Raw genomic sequence first — 15,333 nt, 5'->3', positions numbered from 1 at the left:
ATGAAAACATGATGATTTGTAACTTGAACATTTTGACGTCTCTTTAGTAAATAGAATACTAACTTTGTGAAAATGTCTCAGAAAGTTAAGTTATAACATTTGTTTTGAAATAATTATTTGCTAAATAAATAGTTGGTGTCCAGTTTAGTTTTATTAGGATTAAAGTTTCATTTACCATCATGAAATATTAGTGAAATGCTGCTTTACTAAAATGGATGGTATCTGTAACCAGAGTAATGATACTAGCAAAATATTTCTGTTTTTCATACTTTAAGACGACACTTTGATGAAGCGCTCTTATCATATATGTATATATGATCTTACTATGGGGATAATTGATATTTGTATAAAGACTATATTTCATAAATACATTTTATGTCTGAGCATTTCACTGACTATTTTACTTAGTGTGATCAAATTTTCTGTGAACAACTGATCTGTTTAGAATAATTTAAAACTTCCCCAAACACACTTCTGTGAAATCCAAAAGCGTGACTTTTCTGATTAATCCTATGCATTAAATTGTGGAAGTGATGGAATTAAGCAGACCATATTTTGATGAAGTTGTAAAATAAATAAAAAGGACAATTTAAATAACAATAAGCCAGACAAAAACAGGTAGGTGTTACAGACGCTGTAGACTGGAACCACTTCCATTTTGTTGAAGTGGTTCTGACATGGAATTTCCTCTCATGCTGTGGAAGTTGTATAATTTTAATAGTTTGTGTTTCAGTTGTTTGTTCTGTTGGTTCAATTGTCTTTCTGTGAACAGCATCTGCTTTCCAATTCTTAGAACAAGGTATAAATACAAAGCTATTCTTTTTGTCTGGTCTATGAGAAATATTGTACAGATTTTTCATGATATGTTAAGTCTTTTTTTTTTTTTTTTTTAGAAATACTGCCCCTGAAACCCTGATGATTAAGTTTGTTGCTTCTTTTTACTTCTGCTAGAACTGGATAAAGTTTGTGTTCTAAGCTTGATTATTATTATTTTGTACTTTTGTTGTTCTTTTCTTATTTATTTTTTCTATTTATTTATTGATATTTACATGTTCAAAATTAAAAAAAAGTTGAATGAATAAATCATATTTACAGACTCGTACAGATGCACCATGTTAATGGGCTGCATCATAATTTGATATAAAAAAAAAAGACATGCAATCAATGGAGCACTCAGTGCTATGTAGTCCAGATCAAATCCCTGAAGCAGCATCCCATCCATGGAAGGGAAGACTGATGTTACAACCATCCATATTGGGTTTTCTTCTGTTCTCTGGTATATAGAACAGGAATCTGCTTTTAAATCAAATTAAAGGCAACGAAAAGTCCTACAACACACAGTGAGGGAAGTGAAGTGACAATTCACCTCCCAGTTAAATAACTGCCTGTCTTCAGATGTATCTTCTGTAATGTAATTAAATATGTAACTGAAAAGCTCTTTATGATTTTTTTATGTATCTGTTTAATATCAGAGATAGAAAGCTTTCTTTTTCAAAGTGTGTAATATTTTAGGGCTAATAATCATATCAACATCAAATCTAGTGTCAGTGCTTTGTACAATCAAAGGAATGTAGAGACAATGACCAAATTCTAGCTCAACCATAAAAACTTAGAAGAGAGTATACATAATTTAATCTTCTCCTCCTGCTGTATTGATAGCATATTCTGCCTGTCATTGCATCTGATTTGATTTAAGTAGTAAACCTGCCCCTTCTTCTAGGTATTTTTGCCATGCAGGTTTTAAAAACAGCAGTTATCAAAAAATAAATAAATCATCAGCAAACTTATAGAAAAAGTTGTTTTAACAGTTAAATAATTTCTTAAAAATGACATCTTTCAGTCCAGTTTTTATTTTATTTTATTTTCTACCGGTCTACTACCTTTATTTTAATCCAATTTATCTCCTGTTTACCTTATTTTGGTGAGAAAAGAGTTAAAGAAGCCCTGAAATACAAAGAAAATTTATTTTGAAGACTTATTTTCTAAATCTGACTTCATTTTATTTCCCCTCTCATTACTTCTTTTAAAAAAATTATGTGCAAGTAAAAAAAATTAAATATAAATAAATTACATTCTAAATTGAAATACTGTATGCTAAGGTTTTGGTATCCTCCTCTTCCTCTGCCATCTCCGCCCCTTTGTGGAGCATCTTTTTCCTCAAGGGGAGTAAATAAAAAGATGCGACACAAAATTTGATCAACTTTGTTTTTCGTTTAAAGCTCTAGTAGGTGGTAACATCGACAATGTTTCTATTTTTGTTGTTAATATTTGTTAAAACTATTATGTCCTGACAGTATAACATGAGAGAGATTATCTGTGAAAACAAATCTCATACGGTGCTTCTGCCATCTGCAGAATTACACTGCTCAGTCAGAAACAGCCAATCAGAATATTAGCACTGCTTATTTTCTACTCTGTTTGTTTACAGTCAACATAAAAAAGAAAACTAAAAAGACTTAACAGAAAAACATTGTCAAATTTTGTTCTTCACAATTTGTTGCATTCTGCCGTTTTTTACAGCTTCCTTTTGTTTTAAGCATAAAGGTCACCATAAAGTTGTACCCTTCTCCTTTTTAATGTTAGTCTGTAGATGACAGTGTTACCTTCAGAACCACAAAAAGACAATTGCAAAGTCCGCCTTCCATCAACTGATGAACATTTCGAGAATTAGAGGACTAATATCTCAGCCTGATCTGGAGGAACTCATCCATGTGTTTTTCTTTAGTCGCATTGATTACTGCAACAGTGTCTTCACAGGTCTGCCTAAAAAATCAATCAAACAGCTGCAGCTGCACATCACCCCATCCAGTTCTAACGTCCCTACTCTGGCTCCCTGTAGCTCAGAGAATAGACTTTAAAATGCTGATTTTAGTTTATAAATCACTAAAGAGCTTAGCCCCACAATACATTAAATACCTGCTGTTGTATCAACCTTCCAGACCTCTCAGGTTGTCTGGTTCTGGTCTGCTCTGCATCCCCAGAACCAGAACCAAACGCGGAGAAGCAGCATTCAGCTTCTATGCACCACAAATCTGGAACAAACTTCCAGAAAACTGTAAAACATTTGAAATAATCTAGACTAAAACTCCAACTGTTTATAGTTGCTTCTGAAACATTATAAATGAAACATTAATCTACATTCGAATGTGTGATGGCGTCACTTGGCTAAATATGTTTCAATTGTTGACTGTGTGTTTTATAACTTTGTTTTTTTATGTTTTTATGAAGTAACTCACTTTGAACTGCCTTGCTGTTGAAATCTGCTATGCAAATAAACTTGATAAGTCTGTCTGACATGGAAACTGACACTCCTTTATCAGTCTATCTATCTTGTAAATAAATCCTTGTAAAATAGTCTATGTGTTGTGTCTGTTTAAAGTCTGACACAGACGGTTCTTCTTGTTGTGATCTGCCCATTGCTACACAGCCCACAACACCACAATGTGTCAGGAGCTTCTTCTTAGGCTGCTGCATTTCTGTTTTCCAGCTATAACTATTTAAAGATAAATTTATACAAAAATACATTAATATAAACAGTAGAAACTTGCAGGAATTCAGGAGAACATGATTACAAGACAAAGATTGACTTCCAGACCAAGATAATTTCCTTTAATATAAACAGAATTATGATCATCTTTGTGCAGCTCAGGAACAAAATCAGTCCTGATGAACAATGTGACAATATTGTAGTTCAACACAAACTGTCTCAGATCTGAACATACCACCATTATTTTTAGGACAGTATTCATCAACACTCCACTGAGCTCGACTGACATTGAGCTCATTCCAGGTTTCCTGTTTGACGTGATTTTTTTTTTTTTTTTGGATTGAATAAATTGTGGAACAAATCTAACTCCATAGATGTGCAAAGAAAGGCTCCAAAAATATAGAAATATTGAGGAAAATAAATATTCTTGGTGTTTAATACAGTTAAATCTTACGACATGTAAAAATAGTGGATTAAGCAAGATTCCTTTGGATAAAATCTTAGAGGGCCTGCAGAAAATGTCTGTTATCAGGAAGGAACCACGTCATAAATTAACTCTAGCACACAGGCCGTGTCTCAAATGAGCAGGCAGCGAGGAGACATCTCAAGTCATCTCCCATAGAGAGACTCTAAAACTTAAGGACAAACAAACTAAACACAATACTAACAATAATTGCAATTGAATTAGTAAAATACCATTTAGTTAAAATTAACATGACTTGAACTAGTCTAATTTGTAGTTTTATATTAACAACTACTTGGAGTCTCTAACCTAGGCCAAGCGTAATATCAGTTAGGTAAGCATAATCAAAACCAGCATAACATTAATTAGAAAATGTTTGGAATTAATATGCTTATATTGAAAATGCTCAGGTGTATTCTTAGTGTTTTATTGTTAAAATCTGCTTGGATCTAAGAGGATGCAGAAGTTCAGAACCACTTTGCGTACCTGGCTTCATGTCAATTTAAAATTACTGCACTGATCTGTATTTGTAGGAACTTGCCCGGCAGGGAAATAAAATAGGTTTAAGACAGGTTAACTTTTGGCTGAGCTCTCGTAAAAGACTAGAGGCTTTGTTCCAACCAGGAATTAGGAGTAACATCACATTTCAAACTGGCGTGAGTACAGCTTGCTCTAAATAACTTTTGGTCTCTCTTGTCTAGATAGAGAAGCGCCGTAACCATGAAATCAAACAAGTCTCAGAAAGTAATAAAATTGCTTCGGTCATCCCGAACTTAGTAATATGATACTAGTTATATCCATACAAGGAGAACAACACGCCTTTACCGCATAATTGCATAAATTAAAACAAAGGAAACACCCTTTTGAATAAAAGTAAGGAACGAATCAGATTTGCTATTTGCAGCCACATGGCAATATCCAAAAAACGCGTTTTTGCCTTTTTCCTGTTTCTCTATTTCCTACTTTTCTATTCGTCTCAGGTAAATGAATGTCTGTTTTAGTGTATTTGAAGTGTCTGTGTTGTCAATGTGATTTTATGCTTTTAAATGTTAGAATAAACTCTGAAAATGTCTGACGTGGAGCTCTGATTGTTAACTCTGTGTGGGTTTTGTTTCCACGCAGGGCATCATCTTTGTGGAGTACTTAATATAAATGTAAATAAGACCTCACAAATGTTTGATAAGCTGTATGATGGAAAAAAAAAGAGAAGACTTTTTTTATTCTCATCTTTAAAAATAACAATCGTGTTATCCTGTGCAACAAAATAACTTCTTTAATGGTTATATACACTAATTATCTTAACTATTGAAGAAGATTCACAGGCAGTGGGAATCCTAAAATCATGCTGAAACCACGTAAAGTTCCTTCAAAATCCATCAGTAAAAACTTCAGCAACCATAAAAGTCATTTTGTCTGACTTTTGAATCTGTTGATAAACTTTAAATTTACATCTTCAGACAAATCATCAGAAAAAACATATGAAACATGTAAAGCCTTTTAAAAAGAGCTTATATAAATACTAAACCAGAAAATTGCATAAGTCTTCAATAAGATTTTCCAAACAGCCTCTCAAAAACCTGAACATTTCATGTTTAAACAGATAAAGCCTTCTTCTCACAGATCCAGGCGTTTCTTTCAGTACAGCTCACTGATGTCCATTCTCGGGACTTGAGAGAAGTTACACATTGACCATCAGTTGCAGGCTGCTGCTGTATCCAGGCTCTAAGGAAACACATCAGTTAGATCAAGGCTGGTAGATTTGTTTTATTTAAAGTTTAAGAAATAATGTGACTCTCACTGATTGGTCAGATCACTTCCATCGAGCCATTTCCATTTCCCTCCTACAGCTCTGAGACCAATCCAGTATCCTTTAATGTCTCCTATAACATGACTTAGTGTTTTGACATAATCCTGAGGAATTAGAAGAGATAATTCTGTTTATATACTGACTGAAAACTGACTAAACAGTCAAAATTAGTGAGGCTACAATTTTTTCAGTCAGTTTACATTTTTAATCCATTAAAATTGTTCTTCCATTACCTTTTCTGCGTTGTTAGACACAACAGTCAGATCTGAATTCATCTTTTTGCAGTTTTCTCGTGCACCGTTCCAGTTTGTTCGATAAGCAGCTTTAGCATCGTTATAAACATAACAGCTGGAAAGTTGGTATATCCATCCTTCCTGGCAAGAAGTGCAGCTTCTCACTTAAATAAAAATGTTAATAAATATGTTTACATAATATCATTATTATTAATTTTTTTGAACATAACAATGTAGTTCAGCACAAACTGTTTGTCTAAAATATGAACATACCACCATTATTTTTAGGACAGTATTGATCAATGCTCCACTGAGCTCGACTGACATTGAACTCATTCCAGGTTTCCTCCATGTTTTCTATTATTTCTGTGAGGTTTTTCCTTTGTTCCTTCAGCTTCTCATTAAGCAACGTCAGGTTGTGGTTCTCTGCAGTCAGCACGGTGTTGTTGTTTTTTAAGGCCATAGAAACCAAAGTCAGGTTGTCATTGTCTGAACTGAGTTTGTTGTTGAGGTTACTCAGATTATGAATTTTCTCCAGAAAATCCTTTTGGCTTGATTTCAGCTGGTTCAGCTCACTTGCAGCGCTCTCACGAACTGTTGCAAATATAAAGTAAAAATTGCTTCATTAGAAACAAAGAAAAACTGTTATTGCAATTTTAATTTCTTAAATTTTTTTGTATTATAAATTTGAATCTTTCTGTACCACTTTAGGTTAAACAAACAAATGGTAACACTTTATTTGAAGAGGGTTGAATAAGACTGTCATGACACTTTCATAAACATGACATAACACTTGTCATGAACATCAATAAGCCTTCATGAATATTTATGACTGTTGTCATGAAGCGTCATTCGGTAAATTATGACACTTTTAATACAAAGTTGACATTATTCAAAATGTCTTTGTTATGACAACTTGACATTAACCAAGAAATCATTACTGTTATACATTTGTTATAAAAGTATTACTGATTGCACTTTAAAAATTAGATAACTTTATGTTATTAAAGGTAAAGTTTAAACAGTAATGATTTCTTGATGATTTCTTGGTGTTATGTCTTGTTTATGAAAGTGTCATGTCAGTCTTATTCAACCCCCTTCAAATAAAGTGTTACCAAACAAACTTTAGAAAAGTACAACAAAATATGCTGCTAATTGAAATAAGTACTCAATCTCTGTTAGCTAACTGAACTAAACAATGCACTGCAATTACATTTTTGTATTTTTCTTTGTCAAAGAATGAACTCTGTAGCATATTAACAAATTGAGATTGTGAGATTCAAAAGAAATAAACAAATTTATGGCATTCTTATATTAATATACTCACAATAAACACAGACTCCAATGATGATCAGGACCAAAATGACACACAGAGTCCCAAAACAGCAGGCCAGCCGCTGATAAGAGTGATTTCTTTCTGCTGGCTTGTCTGATTTTATTCCTAGATTAAAACAACAAAGACTGACCATAAAATTGTGCAAATTGGAATTATGAAAATGTATTTGTATAATGGAAACACGCCACTTTGGAAAAAACAAAGAAAACAACCCTCATGTTTTTCAATAAAAAGTTTTAGTGCTAGAATGAGATGATTTTTCAGCCTTATAGAAATTTGTGTATTTTGCAAAGCTGAAATTGAAACAAATTTTTTTGCATCATGACGGTTTGCATACAGCAATCTGCTTATCTGCAGGCACTGGCCAACTTGGACAATGTGCAGCTGGGACCAACAGAGTTCTCACACAATAGTACAGTTCATCAAAACTGTGCATTGCTACATTCAAATGGCAAACCTTTGAGTTTCCCTCTTTTGTAAAACTGCAAACTACAATTTCCTCAAAACACAGACAAGATTCATGAGCTGTGGATAAATCAACCCTGGAACTGAATACAAATACTGAAAATATAATGCAGGATATGTCCAGGTAGAGGAAGAAAATAAATAACAGAGCCAAAAAAGGAAGTACTAACAAAGGCGAAGAGAATAACGTTAAAATAAGAGAAACAATTCTTAACACAAAGGGCAAAATCAATGTATACATTATGTAACACAAAGGAATAAACTAAAATGGCTAGAACAATAAATAAATGATCAAAACAGAAACACAATATTCAAAAACTTCAAATCCCTAAATACACATGACCTGACTTCTATTCCTGCTGCCTAGAAACTCAATTTATCAGGATGAGAAAAACTGTGAAGGGTAAAGCCTTAGCAACCCCATTTTCTTAACTTAGAGATGTGTATATAAACTGAAAACTAGTTTGCTTTAAATGGTAACTTCTATGACATTTTCTTCTTTTATTTTTTAAACTTACCAGTTGTGTCCAGAGTTTGGTAAACTCCATTCTGTGCTGCTATTTCAGCATACTCAGCATTATCCGGTTTAGCTGAAAAGATTGAAATATGAAGTTGTTTTACAACAACAACTTTAAAACCCAGCTATGATAAAACTTTAATATTTTTGTCTTTTGGTAAATAATATGCAGTTAAAAAATCAGAAATGTGAGCAATGCTTGGATTATTTGTCTTGATATATCAGTGTACTAAGACGGAAAAAAAATCTAAATCACATTTTCAAGTACATGGATGTAAATTAGTTTTTCTTTAGATACAAATGAAAGTAGCTGTAGACAAATTATTGGCATTTGATTACTGCATGAGGATTTGAATTGACCTTCTGGAAAAAATGAATCAGACTTCTTTCTTTTAGCATGAAGCACATTTTTTTCCTCCCCTCCGAACATGTTTACAGTCAGACAGAAAACTTTTAGTCACAAAAACATTTGGCATCTTCCCAATTTTTAAGGATGAAAAATTTCCCCACGAGTTTATGAAGAGTAATTATTCTAGCAGCAAAAATCTGTCTGTTATGTTTTTCTTTTTTTGTTTGTTTTTACATTTTACCTTTAAATATTTCATGCTTTATTTTTACTTACACTGAGCTGGTTCTTTTTTCTTCACATTTTCGTACTCTCTGTCATTCTCATATTTAGCTGGAGGGTCAGAAGATCAGTGAGCTTTACACAACTTAGTGATTAAAAAACACATTACTTATAATTATAGTGAAATATGGTAATGTATTTTAATAAGACAACCTATCACCATATTCGCTTTAACACGTTTTTAGAAAATTAGCCATCAGACTGCATTCTGACTGCTCTCATTCAAAATACCTTTACTAAACGTTCTAAACCAAAAAATGCTGTCAGTCTCTTTTTGCAAACATCTTTTATCTTCCGAAATCAAACACAGGTAATAGAATGATGGGTTGTTCATTTAGCCATGATTATAAAAAATCTATGTAACAGTTAATTTAAAACTTCCCACAAATTATGATAAAAGGTTGGTAGGACAAAACAAATGTAGAAGATGTGCAAAAATAGCTTCTTTGCATGGAAAGTTTTCTGACATCAACAAAATTATCACATAAGTAGAGATGCAGAGTGAGTTACTTTGAAGAATATATTTAGAAGATGAGCTTACCTTCTGATTTGGGCCGTTTGCTGCTTTTGATAACTACGGGACCAGCTCCTTTCTCTGCCATCTCTGCAGGTTGGATCTGACTCATAGAGCAGGTCACCCCTTAAAGAGCGATTTATGAGGAAGTTTGTGTTTTTTGTTGCTTCCAGGGGAAGTATGCAGACTTCAGCTTTGCTGAGCTCTGCATACTGCATACTTTTCTAAGTTTATAAAAAGTTTTTTGTAATTATTATTGTTTTTCAAGTTTAAAATGTTATACCTGGAGCAGCTCTCATCTTTTCTTCAGCTTCTTCAATTTCCTCTGAAATTAACAAAAAACAAAACAAATGTTTCTACAAACTTCAGGTTATCTTCAACAGAGCAGAAACTAGTTATTTTCACTTTCATTATTCTGGCTTTAACTCAACTTATTATTTTGTTGGCTGTTTAAATAAAATACATAACTGTTATACTACCTGCAGATAAAGAAGCATTCGGGTTATCATACGTACCATCCAGACTTTGTGCTTTTCTGTTCATCTTGTAAAAGTCTTAACACCACATAAAGGCTGAAAGGAAACTGGTAATGAGAACAAAATATTGACTTCATACCTCTATCAGTGATCTTTAGTTCTGCTTTTATGGTGTGCTGAAATTTATGAAGAAGTTTATGTGTTTTTTGTTGCTCTTGATTTGCAGACGTCAGCTTTGCTGAACTCTCCATACTTCCGGTGGAAGTATGGAGAGTTCCAGGGGAGAAAAGCTGCTTTCTACAAAATTAAAATTTTAAATGATACAGTTTTAATCGTTTTATATTTGTCTTGATATATTTTTGTGTTTTTTTATTCTTCCTGTAAAAAGTTATAATAATCAAAACAATGTGTGAAGAATGTGATGAGTAGAAACAACAAAAATAAAATAAGATGAAAGTTATATTCTTAGACTTACGATGTCAAAGATGTTATTTCAGGAGCGAAATGATCACACAGATTTTATTTTCTGGGCATAGAGAATAATTTCATGAATGTTCAGTAAATATCTCATGTTGGTTTAGTTTGAGGGACAGACATTATCTGTTCGTTTTAAAATTAAGATAATTGTGTGAAAATGTAAGTAAAATAATTTGACCAGACATTAGTTTTATTCAGAACAACAATGTTAAAACAACGTTAAAACATGTTAAATGTATCAAAACATTTAACATGAGACACCACTGAACATTTACAAAAAATCTATCTGTTTCATGGCCCAGTCATTTTGGAAAGAAGGATGCAGTACCTGCTGGACAAAAATCCTCTAATGTAAGAAAAGACCTTCAGAAAACCGGAATCACATCTGTCCTCAGCCTCTTTTTAATTAATCTGAATATCTAATTTATTAGGCCCAGGAACAAACTGGAGAATACCATAACATGTGTTAAATAAATACATTTTGAGAGCTTCAAATGCAGAGAGAGACACTTTATATATGCCAGTACCTTTCAGCTGAAGGTTGAATAAAGGTGGGATGCGTTCACAAAATGACCTTTCAGCTTAAATTATTAAAACTACTATAAATAAAGTACATTTTAATATGGATTTTAAGACATTTATATTAAAATCAATGATAAACTATTAATTTTATTTGAAGGTTTTCCATGTAATCTGAATCCTTCATGTTTAAACAGATAAAGCCTTCTTCCCCTCCGTTCTCTTCGGTGCAGCTCACTGATGTCCATTCAGGGCTCTAAGAGAAGTTACACATTTACCATCAGTCGCAGGCTGCTGCTGTTTCCAGGCTCTAAGAACAAACATCTAATCAAGATTTGTTTTATACAGAGTTTAAAAGATAACGTGTCTCTCATTGATTGGTCAGATCACTTCCATCGATCCATTTCCCTTCAACAGCTCTGACACCAATCCAGTATCCATTAATGTTCTTATTAACCCAAATTTTTCCTTCAAGAGATATTTGTGGAGAATAAAATTAAAAGCTTTCCACAGCTTTCAATCTTGTCATTTTTGCAGGAGGTGGTTAATCATCTAAAACCAACAAGTTCTCCAGATAATGCAGTTTATCTCACTGCAGGTCCTTCAGTTCTTGGTGTTGTTAACAGCAGTCTATCTTCAGACCTGAAACTCTGAGACCTGCAGTTGTCTCAAATCAAGAAACCTGTACCACAAATTGCATTAGAGGACATTTTACTGTAAGGTGAGTGGAGCAGGAGTGAGAAACTGGTTTTGTTAAATAAACACATTAAATACAAATTATGTCTGTGACTATTAGATAAAAAGCAAAGATATACCTTTTCATTTTCTGCAGCAACATAAACCCAGCAAGTTCTCAGTTTCTGTTAATCTGAGAATTTGTTGGGTTGGGTTTTAGTTTTACTTCAGTTTTATTTGGCGCATTACACTTTGGTTTGCTTTGCGTCATTTGACAATCAGGAGTTGTTCTTATGAAATAATAGGAATATAAATACCAAACTGTGGAATTAAAATGCCACTGTTTATCTGATTTGTACAGTTTGTCTTCGTTTTATTCACAATAACAATTTAAAAACAAGCCACATACATCGTAAAGACACATCACTTCAACATTTAAAAATATCTAATTATTTTATTACCCCAGTCTTTTTTTAAAAAAGTACTGCAGCACTCCCTGCTGGTCAAAAATCATTAACCCTGAAGCAATTGTCTAAGGAAACAGGAAGTACATCAGCCCTCAGTTTCTTTTAATGAATCTGAATATATCATGTGAAATTGACACAAATAGTAGAAAAGTCTTTTAAAGTTGTACAATAAAAAATATTTTTATGCCACTTAAAGATACTTACTATTTCTAAATTCTGGTGTGTTCAGAGTAATGATTATTTTCAGTCAAGGTGGGATTTGATTTGTGGTTATACAAAGCAAATTTACAGCTTTAATTATTTCAGTTAATGCACAAATTATTATAATTATATACATTTTATTGCTATGGTTAATAAACTATAGTTTATCTCTTGTGAGAAAATATAAGTGAAACTTAAATTTACTTTTAGGTTTTCCTATAACCTCTTTTAGTCTGAATATTTCATTTTAAACAGATAAAGCCTTCTTCTCACAGAACCACGCATTCTTCTCAGTACAGCTCACTGATGTCCATTCTCGGTTCTGGAGAGAAGTTACACATTGACCATCAGTTGCAGGCTGCTGTATCCAGGCTCTAAGGAGAAACATCAGTTAGATCAAGCTGATAGATTTATTTTATACTTAGGTTAAAAGATAATGTGTCTCTCACTGATTGGTCAGATCACTTCCATCGATCCATTTCCATCTCCCTCCTTCAGCTCTGAGACCAATCCAGTATCCTTTAATGTCGTTATTAACCCAACTTTTGTCTTTAAGAAATGTCTGTGAACAATAAGATAAAATTATTACATATTTATTTCACATAAATGACCAACAGTTTGTGTTAAACATGTATTTGTAATATATAAACAGTTTCCAGCTCTGTCTTTACCTTTTCTTCTTCATTACCAACAACAGTCAGATCTGAACTCTTTCTTCTGCAGTCTTCTCGTGCTTCTTCCCAGGTTTTCTGATCCTTAAGTTCAGCATCATTAACTGCATAGCAGCTGGACTGAGAGTGAGTCCAACCTTTCTGACAAGAAACACACTGTCTGTCTGAAACAACAGAGATCAATGAATAAACATTTGGACTGGCCAATATAAATATTATCAGAGCTAATCTTTTACCACAAAGAGATCTGAACATACTTTTGTCAATATTAATTGATTTGGGACAGTATTGATCAATGCTCCACTGAGCTTGACTGACGTTCTGCTCATTCCAGGTTTTCTTCATGTTTTCTATTTGCTCGGTGAGGTTTTTCTTCTCTGTCTTAACCTGATCAAGTTCTGTCGACAGGTTTTGAATTTTCGCTATCAAAGCTGCTTCCTTGGTCTTCAGCTGATTCAGCTCAAAGTCAACACTAATGTGAACTGAGACAATGATAAGAAAAACATTAATGTTGATGATGTGCTTCCTTATTATTCATTACATTTTTTGTACTTGTTGATCTAATAAGCCTTGAGCTGCTCACATAGTTTTCAACTGTAAAAGGAGTAAAACCATCTGTAGTAAATTGTTTATTTAATATTCTGACTGCAGCTCAAATTAAAATCTGAAAAAATATATGAACTCATTTTGCATGTCATAAGCAAAGCTCTGCATCCGAATTCTACAAAACAAATCACAAATAAATATCTAATGTTATATTACTCAGAGTCCAGAAAATTAACACCATCACAGTAAAAATGTCATCTGACGAGTGTTTAAAAGGAGGTTTGTTGAAATGAATATTATCTGAGAGCTTTGGTCAAATGTAATCTAAGTAACAAGAAGCTGATAATTAAACAAGTTTAAATGTTTGATGTGACCTTTTGAAAGAAACTCACGGTGGATATGAAGTGGGATAACTACCAACAGAATCACCCAATAAGCTGCTAGTTGGAAAAGCTGAGAGATTGAAGAAAACGTGTGACCTGATGGAAAGAATTTAAGTGTAGTTTTAGTATCTGGACAAAATTCAGCAGCAACTCTGAATGTATTTTCTAAGTTTATAAAAAAGTTTTTTTATAATTATTATTCTTTTTCAAGTTTAAAATGTTATACCTGGAGCAGCTCTCATCTTTTCTTCAGCACCAGCGATCTCATTAACATAGTCAGCTTCTTCAATTTCCTCTGAAATTAACAAAAAAACAAAAACAAATGTTTTTACAAACTTCAGGTTATCTTCAACAGAGCAGAAACTAGTTATTTTCACTTTCATTATTCTGGCTTTAACTCAACTTATTCTTTTGTTGGCTGTTTAAATAAAATGCATAACTGTTATACTAGCTGCAGATAAAGAAGCATTCGGGTTATCATACGTACCATCCAGACTTTGTGCTTTTCTGTTCATCTTGTAAAAGTCTTAACACCACACAAAGGCTGAAGGGGAACTTGTAATGAGAACAACATGTTGACTTCATACCTCTATCAGTGACCTTTAGTTCTGCTTTTATGGTGTGTTGAAATTTTTTGGTGTCCAAACTGGCTTTATCAGAACATGAACTGCAGCTCTGTGTAATGAAGAGAGCTTTATTACTGGGACTGTTTTTACTTAAGTCACTGCATAGCACTTGAGAAGCACTTTTTGCACTTTATTAACAAGCACTTTATTTAGCACTGTGCTTTAAGCAGAGATTTGCACATAACAATTTGCACACGAGAAATTTTAATAGTATTTATTGAGTATTTTTAGTGATTAGCATGTAGCCTTTTGTTCTGGGCTCTGCACAGCTGCTCCTCATTGACAAGTGAGCTGGTTGCCTGTGGAGGGAGGATAATTGTTACTCAGAGCAATGAGCTACTGGTGGGTAAAACTGAGCAAATGTTTGTGCATAATGTGCATAATCTGTTAGGTGTGGAGTGCTGATATTGAGTGACTCACCTGTCTTTTCTGTGTCCTCTGCAGGGTGTTTGGACAAATACTACCCCAGGGGTCCAGACACCATTTATTGGTTCCGGGAGAGGCCATTGAAAAGTGTGTGGGGGAAACGTACTTTAGCGCAAAACAGCCAAACAACATAATTATTAACTATTAACACAATTTTATTTCTCTACACCATCATCTACATACACATTTTGTGTTGATTTTACATCGAATCAAAGTAAAAAAAAAATCAAAATTTACTCATGTAAATTTCAAATATTCATCTTTTTTAAAGCAATTTACTATGTGAAGACCATTAGAAGAGAGTTCTATAGATGTGCACAACTGACACAATGATTTTTTGAGTGAACAATTAGTTTTAACAATTTCAGTTCTGTCCTGAAAAATGCACTGAGCAACTGAGAAAAAATGTAATATAC

General features: G+C 33.2%; 2 protein-coding genes across 5 annotated transcripts; both read right to left on the bottom strand.

Moving 5' to 3' along the window:
* Nucleotides 1-3,587: 3,587 nt before the first annotated feature.
* Nucleotides 3,588-10,029, bottom strand: LOC106912459 (uncharacterized). Of its 2 annotated transcripts, none has more exons than XM_088013668.1 (10): nt 9,966-10,029; nt 9,734-9,775; nt 9,478-9,576; nt 8,931-8,987; nt 8,310-8,381; nt 7,318-7,431; nt 6,267-6,584; nt 5,991-6,154; nt 5,749-5,861; nt 3,588-5,672 (listed from the first exon to the last, which is right to left on the bottom strand). In XM_088013668.1, the coding sequence occupies exons 1-10, from the start codon at nt 9,991-9,993 to the stop codon at nt 5,543-5,545; spliced, it is 1,137 nt and encodes a 378-aa protein (XP_087869794.1). In that variant the 5' UTR covers nt 9,994-10,029; the 3' UTR covers nt 3,588-5,542. The 2 variants fall into 2 exon arrangements, with proteins under 2 accessions (XP_087869794.1, XP_087869793.1); XM_088013667.1 differs by having other exon boundaries at nt 6,264-6,584; nt 9,966-10,027.
* A 1,911-nt stretch (nt 10,030-11,940) lies between these two features.
* On the bottom strand, nt 11,941-15,320 carry LOC106912460 (C-type lectin domain family 17, member A-like). 3 transcript variants are annotated; one of them, XM_088013679.1, is made up of 7 exons: nt 14,453-15,320; nt 14,092-14,160; nt 13,875-13,961; nt 13,194-13,418; nt 12,937-13,100; nt 12,715-12,827; nt 11,941-12,639 (listed from the first exon to the last, which is right to left on the bottom strand). In XM_088013679.1, exons 2-7 carry the CDS (start codon nt 14,105-14,107, stop codon nt 12,513-12,515), a joined length of 732 nt encoding a protein of 243 aa, XP_087869805.1. In that variant the 5' UTR covers nt 14,108-14,160; nt 14,453-15,320; the 3' UTR covers nt 11,941-12,512. The 3 variants fall into 3 exon arrangements, with proteins under 3 accessions (XP_087869805.1, XP_087869804.1, XP_087869806.1); XM_088013678.1 differs by lacking the exon at nt 14,453-15,320 and adding an exon at nt 14,353-14,434; XM_088013680.1 differs by lacking the exons at nt 13,194-13,418; nt 14,453-15,320 and adding an exon at nt 14,353-14,434.
* Nucleotides 15,321-15,333: the final 13 nt, after the last annotated feature.

The sequence above is a fragment of the Poecilia mexicana genome, unplaced genomic scaffold (genome assembly GCF_051168715.1).
Source record: "Poecilia mexicana isolate PSO_F unplaced genomic scaffold, ASM5116871v1 scaffold_16, whole genome shotgun sequence".
Taxonomy (NCBI): domain Eukaryota; kingdom Metazoa; phylum Chordata; class Actinopteri; order Cyprinodontiformes; family Poeciliidae; genus Poecilia; species Poecilia mexicana.
This window is presented reverse-complemented; position numbering and strand designations above follow the sequence as displayed.